General features: G+C 43.9%; 1 protein-coding gene across 1 annotated transcript in view; it reads left to right on the top strand.

Moving 5' to 3' along the window:
• eif2ak2 (eukaryotic translation initiation factor 2-alpha kinase 2) overlaps positions 1 to 15,810 on the top strand; it is a 61,464-nt gene that overhangs the window by 13,779 nt on the left and 31,875 nt on the right. Inside the window, exons 5-9 of the mRNA XM_060821471.1 lie at positions 3,468 to 3,597; positions 5,318 to 5,397; positions 9,066 to 9,135; positions 12,674 to 12,786; positions 13,224 to 13,332. Coding sequence (XP_060677454.1) covers positions 3,468 to 3,597; positions 5,318 to 5,397; positions 9,066 to 9,135; positions 12,674 to 12,786; positions 13,224 to 13,332 — 502 coding nt within the window. The remainder of the gene's footprint in view (positions 1 to 3,467; positions 3,598 to 5,317; positions 5,398 to 9,065; positions 9,136 to 12,673; positions 12,787 to 13,223; positions 13,333 to 15,810) is intronic.

Here is a 15,810-nt window from a genome sequence, read left to right on the forward strand (position 1 = left end):
GCCTGGTTTACTGATTTCCTTTAGGGCTATTAGGGATTCCAGACCAACAACAATGTATTTGATTTTAACTGTCCTCTGAAGTAACCAACAAGTTGTATCATATGAAAGACTGAAATGTGTCGAAGGAATTAAACTGGATCATCAGACACTGAACTAACCCTTCATTGTCATTGGGTCAAATTCCTTTAGCCCCCTACCTAACAGCACTGCAGTGTCCCTAGCCCCAAAGACTATACAGCTTCAAGCAGGCAACTCGCCATCACAAATAGGGATGGGCAACGGTCTAGTCTGTGATGACTATGTTCATGCAAAAATCTTTAAAATCCAAGGATCTCATTGTACCTTGTTACTAGATACCCTCATGCTCTGGCGAATGGATCCTCTCTGGCTCCAGGTTAAAAGAATCCCCTCCCTCCCCGTGCCCCTGGTAAATGGATCTTCCCACACCCCTGGCTAATGGAACCCCTCTGGCTCCTGGGTAATGGATCTCCCCATTACTGCTAGTTAATGAAGCTACTTGCGTTCCTGGTTAATAGATCCTCCCTTGTTCATGGTTAATGGATTCTCCACATCCTTGGTTTGTGGCTTTCCCTATGTTCCTGGTTAATGGACCTGCCTGTGAATTTCCCAAGATTTCCCTGGTTAATAATTTATACTCTGCCTTTCTTGGTGAAAGAATGGTAACCTCACTGAATACACCATTCATTACTAAGAGTTCTTATAATCTAACAAAGTGACCATTGTTATCACACTTTCTTTGACCAGTCAACCTGTGTACTGGCACCTCCCCATGCCACTAGTGCCTGGGATGACTGTTGAGGTGGGTAATCTCACAACTGTTAAAAAAGTACTTGGTTGTGCATGTGAAGTGTTATAACATTCAAGGCTATGGGCCTAGGAGAGTAGTCCTATTGTAGGTAGTAGTGTATTTTTAGTGGTACAGATGGGCCAAACAGCTCCTTCTGTACTATGTGGTTTTATTATAGTTACTCTCCTTCAGGTCTGGTCTCTTTCACATTGTCATTCCCATTTCTCCACTGTCTCAGTTCCCATGGTCCTAAGTTCTGGACCTTCTTCCGTAAACCTCCCCATTTTTCTATCTTCCACTCTCTTTAAGACACTTCTTAAAACTTGCTTCTTTGACCTTCTTGAGTTTGGCTCAGTATTAAATTTTACTTCAAATGCATTACATGGAATAGGATGTTAAAGTTTGTTTTAATGTAAGTTATTGTAAAGTGAATGGGATGTTTTGGTAAGCAAACTCAAATGCTGGCCAATGAAACAACATGGTATCTTTCATTGTGAATTGTTCCATCCATTCGCCAGACTAGCACTAACCAGACAGGTCATCCAGGATTAACTAAGGCTAGCACTAACCAGACCGGGTCATCCAGGATTAACCCAGGCTAGCACTAATCAGCAGGATCACCCAGAATTAACCCAGACCGGGATTAACTAGGCATGGTCATCCAGGATTAATCCAGACCAGCACTAATCAGGCATGGTCATCCAGGATTAGCCCAGATTAGCTGTTTCATCCAGACATCCAGGTTCAAATGGATGTTAAGGGTGGATTTTAAGCTGAATTTGAAGTCCTCTGAGTATCAGTTGCATTCTAGGTACTTAATTGTGGTGATATTCCTCTTTCATGTTAATGCCTGATTTCACATTTATGTGCTTCAGTTTAAACCCTTCTAAGACAATTTTCCCTCTGTTTCTCTAAGCTTCTTCAACCAGCCTCCTCCTCGCTTCGAATTTTGCATTCTGTTGACTTGACATCACCAACTGCTGTCCCCTGGCCATTGATAGCTAATCCTTCGGGCGTTCAGTCCTAAGAAATCCCCTATCTATCCCTTCCTTCCCAAGCTTTAAGAGCCTGTGACCAGTGGAGTGCCACAAGGAGCCGCTGCCTTTTCGTCATTTCTATAAATGATTTGGGTATGAACATAGGAGGCATAGTTAGTAAGTTTGCAGATGACACCAAAATTGGAGATGTAGTGGACGGCGAGGAAGGTTAATTCAAATTACAATGGGATCTTGATCAGATGAGCCAATGGGCTGAGGAGTAGCAGATGGAGTTTAATTTAGATAATTGTGAGGTGCTGCATTTTGGAAAAGCAAATCTTAGCAGGACTTATACACTTAATGGTAAGGTCCTAGGGAGTGTTGCTGAACAAAAAGACCTTGGAGTGCAGGTTCACAGTTCCTTGAAAGTGGAGTCGCAGGTAGATAGGATAGTGAAGAAGGTGTTTGTTATGCTTTTCTTTATTGGTCAGAGTATTGATTACAGGAGTTGGGAGGTCAAGTTGTTGCTGCATAGGATACTGGTTAGGCCACTGTTGGAATATTGCATGCAATTCTGGTCTCCTTCCTATTGGAAGGATGTTGTGAAACTTGAAAGGGTTCAGAAAAGATAGAGAAGGATGTTGCCAGGGTTGGAGGGTTTGAGCTACAGGGAGAGGCTGAACAGGCAGGGGCTGTTTTCCCTGGAGCATCGGAGGCTGAGGGGTGACCTTATAGAAATTTATGAAGTCATGAGGAGCATGGCTAGGATAAATAGTCAGTTTTTTCGCTGGGTCAGGGAGTCCAGAACTAGAGGGCATATGTTTAGGGAAAAGATATAAAAGAGACCTAAGGGGCAATGTTTTCACACAGAGGGTGGTATGTGTATGGAATGAGCTGCCAGAGGAAGTGGTGGAGGCTGGTACAATTGCTACATTTAAAATTCATTTGGATGGGTATATGAATAGGAAAGGTTTAGAGGGATATGGACCGGGTGCTGGCAAATGGGACTAGATTGGGTTGGGATATCTGGTTGGCTTGGACAAATTGGACCAAAGGATCTGTTTCCATGTTGTACATCTTTATGACTTTATATTTTGGCTAATAACAGTGTGAGCTGCAAATCAGTGATTATACATTTCTGACTTAGTTGCTTATGGGTTCAAGTTCCAAATGCAGAAAACTGAGTACGTTCTCCAGGCTAATGGTCCAATTCAGTTCTGAGGGATTGCTGCAATGTCATGTTGCTGTCTTTCACATGAGACTTGAAACCAAGGCCCTGTCAGCCGCTTTGGTCGATATGTAGGAACCTACGAGACCACCTGAAGGAAGGCAGGATGTTCTGACCAATGTGTAGCCCTCCACCAGCATCACAAAATCAGGTGATCTTGGACATTGCTACCATGGCATATGTGGGAGCTGTGTGCAAATTGGCTGCTGTGTTCCGACATTACAATAGTAACTATTGGTTGTAAAATACTTTGGGAGGTGCTGAGATTACGAAAGACACTAGATTAACACAAGCCTTTCCGACTTTCTCTTTGTCATGACATTGTCGTGCTCTGTGGTGGCTGTGTGAATTACTTTGAAACTATTTTCCACATTAAAAGTGGTATCTAAATGTCAGTTCCTTTATTGCACAGGTTTAGAATGACAATACATGATGTTCTTGCATTGTGTTCTAGGTTTGCATGCAATGTTTTCATGGACAAAAAAGAATACCCATTAGGCTATGGTCGAAACAAACAAGAAGCCAAGCATGAAGCTGCACTACTCGCCTATGAGGAAATTGCTGAACTTCCGTCACTTTCTGAGGTAGTGGATCAGCATAATTACAGAGTGAAAATGCACAAGCACCTATTGCAAACAGGATGGAAAATCGGGACAACAATGAGAAATAAGGCAGGAATTCTTCACTAAACTGCTGCCCTAATCAGCCTAGGGGACCATGGGCCTGATGCTAGAAACAGGCCACGACCTCTCTCTGTCCATTCCACCAATTTGATTACAGGAGTTGGGAGGTGATGTTGTGGCCACTGTTGGAATATTGCATGCAGTTCTGGTCTCCTTCCTATTGGAAGGATGTTGTGAAACTTGAAAGGGTTCAGAAAAGATTTACAAGGATGTTGCCAGGATTGGAGACTTTGAGCTAAAAGGAGAAATTGAATAGGCTGGGGCTGTTTTCCCTGGAGTTTCGGAGGTTGAGGGATAATCTTACAGAGGTTTATAAAATCATGAGGATAAATAGACAAAGTCTTTTCCCTGGGGTCAGGGAGTCCAGAACTAGAGGGCATAGGTTTAGGGTGAGAGGGGAAAGATATAAAAGATACCTAAGGTGCAACGTTTTCACGCAGAGGGTGGTATGTGTGTGGAATGGGCTGCCAGAGGAAGTGGTGGAGGCTGGTACAATTGCAGCATTTAAAAGGCATCTGGATGGGTATATGAATAGAAAGGATTTGAAGGGTTATGGGCTGGGTGCTGGCAGGTGGGACTAGATTGGGTTGGGATATCTGGTCGGCATGGACCGAAGGGTCTGTTTCCGTGCTGTACATCTCTATGTCTCTGTCACTCTAATTCAGCATTCCGATACATCATTAACTAGGAAAGTGGAGAGGGAAAAAACACATTACCAGAAAACTATTTATTTCCCTAGTGGTTATACTGATCACAGAATCTGTTTTCCGGTAATGTTCACCTACAACTTTCTAAAGATCATTACTTGGGATTTCTCATTCTAGTTTTGAGAGGATGAGCGTTCAATGTGACATTGAAATACAAGAAAAGTACAGTGCAAATGGCTGATCTAATGTGATAATGCTATTACAGTACTGTAATCCTTATGTAGAAAGAATGATTCTTCTGCACAGTACATCTTTCCCACTTGTTTTCAGATCCACTTTGAATGGGCAGTATGTTTGGTACTTACTAGCCCCATACCATCGAGAGGGAATTAAAAAGCATTAAGTCATAAAAGTTAATTGAATATTTGAAAAGGAAATTATTAAAACCAGGAAATGATGAAACTACTTCAAAGTTCAGGCTTCTTAGAGAGAAACAAGGTTAAACATTCAGGTTGATAAACTTTCAACAGATTCCTGTTTTCATTTTGTAGTTGCTCTCAGGCTTGTTGAGCATTTCCAGAGCTCACTTTTTTTTAGATTTTCTACAACTGCAGTGAAATTTTGTATTTGCATTTACGGGATGATATTTGTTTAACAATGATTTTATGAAAAGTGCATCTCGTGAGGAAGTGCAGATTCATGCACAGGCAGACAGACAAGCACACAGACAGATACACACACAGACAGACAAGCGCACAGACAGACAAGCGCACAGACAGATACACACACAGACAGACAAGCACACGGACAGACAAGCACACGGACAGATACACACACAGACAGATACACACACAGACAGATACACACACAGACAGATACACACACAGACAGACAAACACACAGACAGACAAGCACACAGACAGATTCACACACACACTGCTAAATTCTTGCTGTTTTCTCCCTTTGTGAATAAGAATATGAGAAAACTCAATGTTGAAAATGAAGAACAACACAAGAGCGCTGCAGAAGACTCCACCGACCAGAATCTCAAAAGGTATGGTTAGGTTTTGTTTTAATGGATAACTTTTTCTTGTGTGTTACTCTAAGTGATAGGGAAATGATTAGAATCTATTATTTAATAAATTATAACAGAGCTTGGGATCCAGATTGTTAGCCAGAGTCAACATGATTTTGTGAAAAGGCAATCACACTTGACCAACCTGCTGGTGTTCTTTGAGGAGGTAACATATGCTGTGCTTAAGGGGAAACTTACATTACCGGAAGGCTTTGATAAAGTGCCACATCAAAGGTTATTGCAGAAAATAAAAGTCCATGCATTGGGGGGTAACATTGTAATGGATAGAAGATTGGCTAGCTAACAGGAAGCCGAAAGTAGGAATAAATGGGTCTTTTTCAGGCTGGCATGATGTCATGATGGGTGTGCCACTGGGTCTGGTGCTATGGCCTCTACTCTTTATAATTTATATAAACAATTGTATGCAGGAGATAAGTCCAAAAGTAAGTTGTGGAGAGGAGTGAAGGACACCGATAGGTTAAGTGAGTATGCAAAGATACGGTAACTAGATTTAGTATGGGAAAATGTGAAATAGTCCATTTTGGTTAGAAGGATAAAAAAAATTATCTAAATGTTGAGAGATTACAGAGCTCTGAGATGCAGAGGGATCTGAGTGTCTTTGTGCATGAATTGCAAAATGTTAATATGCAGGTATAGCTATTAATTAGTCAAGTTAATAGAATACTATGATCTATTGCGAAGGGAGTTGAATGAAATAGGGAGGAGATTATGCTTTAGTTATATAGAGCACTGGTGATAGCACATCTGGAGTACTAGTCACCTTATTTAAGGAAGGGTGCAAATATATTAGAGGCAGTTCAGGGAAGGTTCACCAGAATGATACCTGGAATGGGTGGGTCGTCAAGCTGGGTGTGTATTCACAAGAGTTTAGAGCAGTAAGAGGTGACTTGATTGAAACACATAAAACACTGAGGGGTTGTGACAGGTTGAAAGCTGGAAAGGGGGTTTGCTGTTGTGGGAGAATCTAGAACTAGGGATTACTATTTAAAAATCAGGATTCGCACTTGGACAGGTAAACATGGGTAGGAAAGGTTTAGTCGGATATGGGCCAAATGCAGGCAAATAGGACTTGTTCGGTTTAGGAAACCTGGTCACCTGGGACGAATTTGGCCAAAGGGTCTGTTTCCGTGCTGTATGACTCTATGAGGAGTTTTACATTTTAAACAGAGATTAGGTAAATCTTTTCTCTGAGAAATTTGAGTCGTTGGAACCCTTCCTGAAAAGGAGACTTAAGCAGAGCCTTTGGATATTTTTAAGAGGTGGATAAATTCTAGGTAAGCAAGGAGGTGAAAGGTTATCAGAATAGGTGGGTGCGAGGGTTTGAGTTTGCAGTCACATAATCCATGAATTTATTGGATGGTGGAGAGACTCGAATACCCTGCTCCTGTTCCTTGTTGGTATGTCTGTCTGTCGGTGACACTGCATCTGAAAAACCTGATTCACTGTAACTTAATATCTAATTCCTTTCAGCACAACTTGAGAAATATTGTGTTCTCTTTCTCTCTCTGTCTGTTCCCAGCACACTGTCTCTGTTTCTCTGTCACTCCAAACATAAGACCATAAGACATAGGAGTGGAAGTAAGGCCATTCGGCCCATCAGGTCCACTCTGCCATTCAATCATGGCTGATGGGCATTTCAACTCCACTTACCCGCATTCTCCCCGTAGCCCTTAATTCCTCGTGACATCAAGAATCTATCAATCTCTGCCTTGAAGACATTTAGCATCCCGGCCTCCACTGCACTCTGCGGCAATGAATTCCACAGGCCCACCACCCTCTGGCTGAAGAAATGTCTCCTCATTTCCATTCTGAATTGATCCCCTCTAATTCTAAGGCTGTGCCCATGGGTCCTAGTCTTCCCACCTAATAGAAACAAATTCCCAGCGTCCACCCTTTCTAAGCCATGCATTATCTTGTATCAAACAGTCTCCTTGCCCCTTCGTATTTGTCTCCCTCTATCTAACAACCCCTACCTCTCCATCTTAATCTCCTCATTCTGTGTCTCTTAGCTCTTTCTTCTCTCTTTTTCCTCCCTTGCTCTTCCCTCTCCTCCTCTGTCTTTTATCCCCTTGTCTTCTCTCCCTCTCTCCCTCTCCTTCTCTCCCATTTCTCTTGTGATCTCGCCGTCCTTCCAACCTCCCTTCCCTCCTTTGGGCTACTTGGTTTAATCTGATGCACTCTTGTCTGGAAGAGGCAAGGATAGCAAGTGGAGCTCTGAGTGTCCTCCAGCTGTGCTCCTGTGTGCTGCAACAGAGAATAGCCATAACATGGCCCACTTCCCCATGGAGCTGAATGACACTTGAAACAAAATCGTGCAGTTTCTATTTGTATCATCAGCTTGTTCTCTTCACTCTCAGAGGCCCTGCCTCTGGTGAGGATAGAATTCTGAGATTAGCCTTTAATTGCCCACTGTGTTAGATCACTCCCTGCTATAGTCCCTGGAGTGCGGAGCAAAAGCCCTGGCGTGCACCAAGTGCAGGCATCTGTAGCCAAGTGGACTGAGTAGGATTTCACTGTGAGCTGGTGCAACAGTTGCTGTGACAAGTTAACTCAGATAGTTCTTGAAAGAAAGTGGAGTCGCAGGTAGCTAGGATAGTGAAGAAGGTGTTTGGTATGCTTTCCTTTATTGGTCAGTGCATTGAGTACAGGAGTTGGGAGATCATGTTGTGGCTGTACAGGACATTGGTTAGGCCACTGTTGGAATATTGCGTACAATTCTGGTCTCCTTCCTATTGGAAAGATGTTGTGAAACTTGAAAGGGTTCAGAAGAGATTTACTAGGATGTTGCCAGGGTTGGAGGATTTGAGCTGTAGGGAGAGGCCGAACAGGCTGAGGTTTACAAAATTAAATAGACAAGTTTAGGGTGAGAGGGGAAAGATATAAAAGAGACCTGAGGGGCAACATTTTCACACAGAAGGTGGTACGGGTATGGAATGAGCTGTCAGAGGATGTGGTGGAGGCTGGTACAATTGCAACATAAAAGGGCATTTGGATGGATATATGAATAGGAAGGGTTTGGAGGGATATGGGTTAGGTGCTGGCAGGTGGGACTAGCTTGGGTTGGGATATCTGGTCGGCATGGGCAGGTTGGACTGAAGGGTTGTTTCCGTGCTGTACATCTCTATGACTCTAAGATTCGAAGTAAATGCCTTTTTGTTTGCTCCTACCCTGCCTTCCATCCATTGCTCCAAGAGCAGAGATGACCCTGGGCACTGGTCAGTGTTAATCACGAGTATTTGACTGTCAAATTCAGTCTGGGATTGACTTGTGCAGATAATCCGGTGCGGTCCTGAGAAAGTGCTGCTGTCTTGGAGTATCATCGTTCTGATGAGATGTTAAAACAAGCTTGCATTTGTCCTCCTGCATGGGCATAAGCGAGACCAGCAACTGTTTCTCAGAGGAGCCTCTGTTAGCTCTCTTGGACAGAGTCTATCCCCCAGCCAATAACCAGAATCCCTATGGTCTGCTCATTTAAGGAGCACTGCTTCTGGGTAGCAGCTTTCACAAACTGGCTGCTGCTTTATTCTCGACATTGCGGTGTTGTAAATTTACTTGGCTGTAAAGAGCAGGGGACATCCTGAGGTGGTGAAAGGTGCTATGTAAATGCAAGTTCTGTTCTTTTATAGGTTCATGGAAGATCAGAGTAGTGAGGTCGAGAAGGGTGATGACGAGTTCATTTCCACAGTCAGTATGGATGTAAGTGTAGCAAACTTCACTTTCAGAATGGTAAAGCTGTTTCAGAGCAGCCCACTTCCTTCAGGATAAATATTTACAGTTTTTCAGGCTTCCACGAGTGAGTGATCCATTATCATTACAGGTCAAACTGAGCCGGGATAACTCTTTGTTGATGGTAGATGAGGATAGGACTCCCTTTTCAAAGTCAGACCTTTCCAGTGTAAACAACAGTCTGGTGATAGGAATTGATTATTTATTTCCCCCCTTTTTGTCTGTGATTTTCCTCAATAATCTGGCATCCCAGTCCTTTCCTTTTTACACAGTGTGACTGAGGATTTCGCTAACGTGTATCCTCAACCTGTTTTCAAATCTCTCTCCATGATCCTGCCCTCCCATTCACAGTAACCACCTGCGAGCCCCAGTTGTGCCCCAATCCTGATTATAATCATGGCTCTATGAGAGGCTGTTTCCCTCCCACGATTTCTCAGCCTATCAGCAACAAATGCAGGAAGGAGGCCAACCTTGATTGGAAGAGCAATGAGCAAGATAACATGTTTGGTTTAACTGGGTGCAGTTTCTGGTGCCAGTGCTGATGGGCCCTGCTGAATGGGACAGGGACAAGGGAGGTTTTCAGTGAGACTGCAAAGGATGGAGCTCAGAGGCAGGCCATCAAGGGTCACATGATGGAGAATAGGAGAAGGGGTCAGGATGTCGGGTTGTTGTAGGGGTGTGACAATGCTGCTCCTTTGACAATGTTATTCGGTCTTTTGGTTTTTTTTGAGAGGGGTCATAAATGCGGCACAGTGGTTAGCACTGCTGCCTCACAGCGCCAGAAACCCAGGTTCAATTCCCGCCTCAGGCAACTGACTGTGTGGAGTTTGCACATTCTCCCCGTGTCTGCGTGGGTTTCCTCCGGTTTCCTTCCACAGTCCAAAGATGTGCGGGTTAGGTGAAATGGCCATGCTAAATTGCCCGTAGTGTTAGGGGCAGGGGTAAATGTAGGGGAATGGGTGGGTTGTGGGTCGGTGTGGACTTGTTGGGCCGAAGGGCCTGTTTCCACACTGTAAGTAATCTAATCTAATGCATAGGTTCTGCTGTGTCTGGTTTGTATGAATTTCAGGACCAATTTGATTATAGCTAACAGCTCCTGTCTCAGAAAACATGCTTTCAAGTTTTAAAAAAAAAACACTGTACAATGAAAGGGGAGTGGCCAGTTCTCCCAGCTCAGTTTATCTCTGGTTTGTTTTGGTTTTAGCAGTTTGGTTATTCCGAGCTGCTAAACTGGGGATTCCACTGAAACAGTTACAGTAGAAGGAAGTTCCATGCTAAATTCCCTGCCATCTCTCTCTCTCCTGTAAGAACCTGTGCCTGATTATCACCTTTTTGCCAAAGGGGGAATGGTGACATTTGGAACAGCATCATTAAGCTGGGTTAGTCTATTGGGTTTTCAGATATGTTATTCGGTATTCTGTTCTCTTTTGTTTGTATTTCATTCAGTACTCTGTAAATAAATTCTGTTTTGTTTAAAACTGAGGGGTTTTGACCAGCTGCATCATCCTGGTATATCCACTTTATACCTGCGGGAAATAATTAGCAAAGTTAAGGTCTAGGCTTCCTTCTTGAAATGGTTTGAGGGGGTCTGGCCTGGTCCAAATAGGGGTGAGGTTTGGGATATCAGGGGATGAGGAGTGAGGTCAGGATTTTGGGGTGAGGGTCAAGTTCAGGATTTTTTTTACTTCTGGGGTGGGAACCAGAATTCAAGGGGGTGGGGGGATTGAGGATTTGCATTTTGAGGGGTGAGAGAGTGAGGGTCAGGATTTTGGGTAGGGAGAGAGTGAGGGTCAGGATATCCGGGTAGGATTTGGGATATCAGGGGTAGGGAATGCGGGTCAGGATTTTCTGGGGTGGGTGTTGGAATGTCAGGTTTGGAGATGTGAGGGTCGCGATATTGGGGTTGGAGCTTGGGAGATTTGGAGGACTGGGGGAGTGAGGTTCAAAATATCGGGGGATTGAGTGCCGGGATATCGGGGTTGGGATTCTGGATATTGGGGATGGGGGAATGAGGGTCAGCATTTTGTGGTGTGGGGTGAGGGTCGGTATATTGGGGTTGAGGATATGTGGATGAGTGTTGGGATTTCATGGGATAGGGGTTGGGATATCAGAAGGTTGAGGAGTGAGGGCCAGGGTGTTGGGAGGGGTGGGTGTTGGAGAGTGAGAGTCAGGATGTTGTGAGGGTTGGGGATTGGGGAGTGTGGGTCAGTGTGTTGGGAGATGTGGAGGTTGGGGAGTGAAGGTCAAGGTGTTGTGAGGGGTGGGATTTGGGGAGTGAGGGTAAGGATGTTGTGAGGGGTGGGGGTTGGGCAGTGAGGGTCAGGATGTGAGGGGTGGGGTTTGAGGAGTGAGGGTCAAGGTGTTGTGAGGGGTGGGGGTTGGGGAGTGAGGGTAAGGATGTTGTGAAGGATGGGGGTTGGGGAGTGAGGGTCAGGATGTTGTGAGGGGTGGGGGCTGGGCAGTGAGGGTCAGGATGTTGTGAGGGGTGGAGGTTGGGGAGTGAGGATCAGGATGTTGTGAGGGGTGGAGGTTGGGGAGTGAGGGTTAGGATGTTGGGAGGGGTGGAGGTTGGGGAGTGAGGGTTAGGATGTTGGGAGGGGTGGGGATTGGGATAGCAGGGAGTTTGGATTTCAGAGGAGTGGAGAGTGAGGGTCAGGATGTTGGGAGGGGTAGGGGTTGGGATATCAGAGAGTTGGGGAGTGAGGGTCAGGGTGTTGGGAGGGTTGGGGGTTGGGATATCGGGGTCGGGAGTTAGGGGTCAGGAGATCCTCAGCTGATCAGGATTAAGGGCCTTTTTCGATCTTTTGTATTTAAGCAAAAGTTATGTGAGAGAAAAGACTTCATTAGTTAGCTCTGTTACTTGGACTTTAAATAGACATTGTTATTATTTATTTATTTGAATAATCAATTTATTGTTTTGGAATTATCAATTTCCTGCCCCCTTGAACCGCAAAGTTCATTTTACTGTTAGGCTAAACCTTGCTGTTTTGAGGTTTACCCACCAGCCCTCTAACCAGGTGAGAGAAAAATTGAAATGCGCCCTCCACTCCATGGGAAAAAGTTAGACAAACCACAGCCCAGAATTCCCATCCCTCACCTTCTCCATCTCTCTCCTCCTCTCAGACATTTTAAAAAGCTCCTCTTTTTGATGAAACCAAATGGGGTAACCAGCTTTTATAAATACTTAGCTACGTGTTTAGATTTCTTGTGTAATGTTTCTGTGGAGCCCCATGGATCATTTGATGGTCTTCACGGTGCTACATTAATGCAAGTTGTTGTTGGATAGGTCACATTTGATTTGTCCAGGTGTTTTTGCATCAGATGTGAGGTGAGGTGATCCACAGTCTTGGACACAGCTCCAAGGTGGCCTTGTTCCACCCAGTCATGCTGTTTTATGTAACATTCACAAATGCCTGCTGAGCTGAAACATGCACAATTCATCTTCATAAGAGGACATAGAAACAAACTACACCTTTTAAACACCCTGTTTCTTTTTAATCAACTGTAGCTCTCCTGTAGCTCGAAAAATGCCATCGGAGAGTTGAACGAGTATTGCCAAAAACGGAATTGGATCTGCAAGGTTGTGGAAGTGGCTAAACGCGGGCCATCCCACACTCCAGAGTAAGTGAGCGATTGTGCTAGTCATTTACAACAGCAAAGGAAAGACTGACTTCTTGTTAAACAAATCCACCCACAGGCTGACAAGCTGGATGACTCTCTCTCACCTGCAGTTCCAACTTCTCATCCAAAGTGAAATGACTTGATCTGGAATACACCGCCTAAAAATGCAGTGAAAGCCCTTTCAAAAATAACTTCATTGGAGGGAATTAGATCATTGTTTCCAAAGGAAATAAATTACAGAGCTATGGGGAAAGAGACAGAGAGCTAGTGACATTAATTGGAGAGCTCTCTCAGAGGAGTTGGAGCAGACTCAGTGGTTCAGTGGCCCATTCTGTGCTGCACTGTTCTATGACAGATGACGTGGGTGTCGCTGCGCTTCACTTCAGATAAGCAATTTTTGGAGGATTCTTGACTAATTGAGCAATCCTGTTTTCCAGATTTACTCTGAAATTTGTAATAAATGACAGATCTTTTGCAAGTGCTACTGGAAAAAACAAACAGGAGGCCAAACAGAGAGCTGCTGTTCTTGCTTTGAATGAACTGCAGGTATTCCTCAAGCTGTGTAATATTCTGAGGGATTGTGCTCAGTATGTGTTGTTTAATGTAGTACAGTGCACTCAGTATGCGCAGTATTCTGTGGGAGTGTGTGTTGTAATGTACTCGGTGTGTGTTGTATTATGTAGTACAGTGTGCTCAGTATGTGCAGTATTCTGTGGGAGTGTGTGTTGTATTTTGCTCAGTGTTCTGTGTAATGTAGTACAGTGTGCTCAGTACGTGCAGTATTTTGTGGGAGTGTGTGTTGTAATGAGCTTGGTGTGTGCTGTGTAATGTAGTACAGTGCGCTCAGTATGTGCGGTATTCTGTGGGAGTGTGTGTTGTAATGTGCTTGGTGTATGCTGTGTAATGTATTACAGTGCATTTGGTATGTGCAGTATTCTGTGGGCGTGTGTGTTGTAATTTGCTCGGTGTGTTGTGTAATGTAGTACAGTGTGCTCAGTATGTGCAGTATTCTGTGGGAGTATGTGTTGTAATGTGCTTTTGTGTTGCATTATGTAGTACAGTGCATTCAGTATGTGCAGTATTCTGTGGGAGTGTGTGTTGTAATGTGCTTGGTGTGTTGTGTAATGTAGTACAGTGCGCTCATTACGTGCAGTATTCTGTAGGAGTGTGTGTTGTAATGTGCTCGGTGTGTTGTGTAATGTAGTACAGTGCACTCAGTATATGCAGTATTCTGTGGGAGTGTGGGTTGTATTATGTCGTACAGTGTGCTCAGTATGTGCAGTATTCTGTGGAAGTGTGTGTTGTATTTTGCTCAGTGTTCTGTGTAATGTAGTACAGTGTGCTCAGTACGTGCAGTATTTTGTGGGAGTGTGTGTTGTAATGAGCTTGGTGTGTGTTGTGTAATGTAGTACAGTGCGTTCAGAATGTGCAGTATTCTGTGGGCGTGTGTGTTGTAATGTGCTTGGTGTGTGTTGTATTATGTAGTACAGTGCACTCGGTATGTGCAGTATTCTGTGGGAGTGTGTATGGTAATGTGCTCGGTGGTTTGTGTAATGTAATACAGTGTGCTCAGTATGTGCAGTATTTTGTGGGAATGTGTGTTGTAATGTGCTCGGTGTGTTGTGTAATGTAGTACAGTGCACTAGGTATGTGCAGTATTCTGTGGGAGTGTGTGTTGTAATGTGCTTGGTGTGTGTTGTATTATGTAGTACAGTGTACTCAGTATATGCAGTATTCTGTGGGAGTGTGTGTTGTAATGTGCTCGGTGTGTTGTTTAATGTAGTACAGTGCACTCAGTATATGCAGTATTCTGTGGGAGTGTGTGTTGTAATGTGCTCGGTGTGTGATGTGTAATGTAGTACAGTGCGCTCAGTATGTGCAGTATTCTGTGGGATTGCATGTGGTAATGTGCTTGGTGTGTGTTGTATTATGTAGTACTGTGTGTTCAGTATGTGCAGTATTCTGTGGGAGTGTGTGTTGTAATGTGCTTGGTGTGTGTTGTATTCTGTATAACTGTCTGTTCAGTATGTGCAGTATTCTGCGGGAGTGTGTATGGTAATGTGCTCGGTGTTCTGTGTAATGTAATAAGTGTGCTCAGTATGTGCAGTATTCTGTGGGAGTGTGTATGGTAATGTGCTCATTGTGTGTTGTATTATCGAGTACAGTGCGTTCAGTATGTGCAGTATTCTGTGGGAGTGTGTGTTGTAATGTGCTTGGTGTGTGTTGTATTATGTAGTACTGTGTGCTCAGTATGTGCAGTATTCTGTGGGAGTGTGTGTTGTAATGTGCTTGGTGTGTGTTGTATTATGTAGTACTGTCTGTTCAGTATGTGCAGTATTCTGTGGGAGTGTGTATGGTAATGTGCTCATTGTGTGTTGTATTATCTAGTACAGTGCGTTCAGTATGTGCAGTATTCTGTGGGAGTGTGTGTTGTAATGTGCTTGGTGTGTGTTGTATTATGTAGTACTGTGTGTTCAGTATATGCAGTATTCTGCGGGAGTGTGTGTTGTAATGAGCTTGGTGTGTGTTGTGTAATGTAGTACAGTGCGTTCAGTATGTGCAGTATTCTGTGGGAGTGTGTGTTGTAATGTGCTTGGTGTGTGTTGTATTCTGTATAACTGTCTGTTCAGTATGTGCAGTATTTTGCGGGAGTGTGTATGGTAATGTGCTCGGTGTTCTGTGTAATGTAATAAGTGTGCTCAGTATGTGCAGTATTCTGTGGGAGTGTGTATGGTAATGTGCTCATTGTGTGTTGTATTATCGAGTACAGTGCGTTCAGTATGTGCAGTATTCTGTGGGAGTGTGTGTTGTAATGTGCTTGGTGTGTGTTGTATTATGTAGTACTGTGTGCTCAGTATGTGCAGTATTCTGTGGGAGTGTGTGTTGTAATGTGCTTGGTGTGTGTTGTATTATGTAGTACTGTCTGTTCAGTATGTGCAGTATTCTGTGGGAGTGTGTATGGTAATGTGCTCATTGTGTGTTGTATTATCTAGTACAGTGCGTTCAGTATGTGCAGTATTCTGT

Source organism: Hemiscyllium ocellatum, chromosome 3, assembly GCF_020745735.1.
Source record: "Hemiscyllium ocellatum isolate sHemOce1 chromosome 3, sHemOce1.pat.X.cur, whole genome shotgun sequence".
Lineage (NCBI taxonomy): Eukaryota > Metazoa > Chordata > Chondrichthyes > Orectolobiformes > Hemiscylliidae > Hemiscyllium > Hemiscyllium ocellatum.